General features: G+C 40.6%; 1 protein-coding gene across 2 annotated transcripts in view; it reads right to left on the bottom strand.

Moving 5' to 3' along the window:
• Positions 1-2,218, bottom strand: part of zc3h7bb (zinc finger CCCH-type containing 7Bb) — a 34,103-nt gene that overhangs the window by 13,058 nt on the left and 18,827 nt on the right. For both annotated transcript variants that reach the window (XM_014033611.1, XM_014033612.1), the window contains exon 15: positions 770-951. In XM_014033611.1, coding sequence (XP_013889065.1) covers positions 770-951 — 182 coding nt within the window. The remainder of the gene's footprint in view (positions 1-769; positions 952-2,218) is intronic.

The raw sequence follows: 2,218 nt of genomic DNA, 5'->3' as shown, positions 1-2,218 counted from the left end.
ACTTTATTTACTTTGAGCAAGTGAACGTCATGTTCACCAGATAATTAATCCAGCAGATAATTCAGAGGTCTGTTCAGTAAATTTTACTCCAGGAGCTGCGAGGCTTGTTTTCAAGCTTCAGACTGAACTGAAGCAGCAGCTGCTGACGTCATTACGCTCTTGTGATGCTGCGTTCAGGACAAGCATGGAAAACTCACCACTCTTATGCCAATACAGTCGCAATGATGCATTTAGGTACTGAAATGGAATTGCATGAACATTCACGTGGTGGTTATGTAATACAGAGAATTGATAATAAAAAATCTGTGTCGACAAATTTACATAATCGACGTCATCGATTATTTCAACTAATTGATGCAGCCCTAGTTTTCCTGGACCAGTTCTTCTGTGTTTGTCTGTGTCTCTTTCCTGTCCTCCAAGCAGCCGGTCGAGGCAGATGGTCTCCTGTCCTGAGCCTGGTTCTGCTGGAGGTTTCTTCCTGATTAGCAGGGAGWTTTTCCTCTCCACCGTTTGCTCAGGATGGGAGACTGTGATGAAGTGATTCAACACAATCTGCTGCTTTCTTCTTTACATTGTTCTTTTTATGTACAGTGTCCTGAGACAACATATGTTGGGACTTGGCGCTATATAAATAAACTGAATTGAAATTGAAATGAGGCATTTTGAAAACAAAACAATGAACAAAACCCACTGACCCAGGTAATTACATGATCGCCCACCTTTTTATGGAAGTGAGAAACAAATCTATTTGTGGTTGTGATGCACTCACCAGTATCCTGCTGCAGAACCCAACATTTGAGCTCTATGACAGAGTGAGCAAAGGAGCAGCTGTCCTCACGCTGGCAGCCGTAGCGAACTTCATGGCGGCAAATGTCAAACTGGCAGAGGGGGTGCAGCGGTCGTACCTTACTGTACCGCACATTAGCTGACCTCACCACATGGACTAGGCACCTACAGACAAGAGTTAGAGTTAGTGTTGAAGAAAAAATCACATCTTTTGAAGTGGAGTTCTGTGAAATGGCTATGAACAGTACTATCCTACTGGCTGAAGATAGCTTTGTGAGCTTTTCTTTCATTAAACGAGGGGTACCAACCTTTTTGTCCATGGGCGTATACTGTACTTTAAAATTATAGAATTTACTTAACCCCCTGAGGTCGAAGACATGATGCATTTAAAGGGCTTCTGTTATAAATATGACAGCATGTTGAGCATTCATTTCTACTGGGTTGGATAGTACCGACTTCAAACTCAATAAATTGTTTTTTAATTGAAAAAGTTTTTATTTACTTCCAAATAAAACAAGATTTATGATAATTTTCGTCATCATTTTGTGCACGTTTTTACGCATCGCTGCACATTCAGTGAACGTTTTGTGACCAGAAAGTGACTGATTGCAACATGACACCAATATTTTTGGATTTTTTTTTTTAAACGCACCACATTTCCAGCAGCCAATCAAAAACATTTCTCAGAAAAAACTTGAGGAAAGCGAGCAGGAGCCACCCGGGAGGAGAAAGTTTTGGAGAGACAAAGAGGACCGAGCGTAGTGGACATTTTGGATACCAGATTTAGCTAGCACTGTTTTTGGTTTGCTTGTGTAAGTGTGTTAAGAGTGTGTGAGTTTGTGTGTAGTGTGTATAATCGTTTTGTTAGTCTGTCTGTCTTTCAACATGAATCGTGGTTAGATGACGGCAGATCAAGCTCTGGTGTACTTTTATAAGCTTCGAGAGGAGGAGGAGGAGGAGGATGATGGCGGCGTGCACGGAGATGAATCGGACACGGAGTTCGATTTTGAAGATGAGGTTTGTCTTTTTTTTGTTTATGTGGCATTGAACATATACTGTACAATAAAAATATTCAGAGTAGAGTGGCACTGCACAAGATTATACAAGCTAATTTACATCTGCAGGTGGATGAGCTGTCAGTTTTTTTCTGTGAAGAGGAGGAGGAGGAGGAGGAGGAGGTGATGCTGGTGGCGTTGCAGACCCGCTCTGTCCGGGTGAGGTCCACATCAAATGTGCAGGACTACTGGAGACAAAATCATTTTTTGTACATACAGTTGCAATACAGCTATATTTCAATTTGCACTTTAAATTAATTTTTGTAGTTTAATTTTAAACATTTTGAATGTATTTTAAAGAAACTTTAAACTTGTTAAAAGGCTGTTGTTACTGTTATTGTTTGTCACTAATATGAAGAGCAGCTTCTGGTTGTAAA

This window comes from Austrofundulus limnaeus, unplaced genomic scaffold, assembly GCF_001266775.1.
Source record: "Austrofundulus limnaeus strain Quisiro unplaced genomic scaffold, Austrofundulus_limnaeus-1.0 Scaffold1785, whole genome shotgun sequence".
Classification (NCBI taxonomy): domain Eukaryota; kingdom Metazoa; phylum Chordata; class Actinopteri; order Cyprinodontiformes; family Rivulidae; genus Austrofundulus; species Austrofundulus limnaeus.
This window is presented reverse-complemented; position numbering and strand designations above follow the sequence as displayed.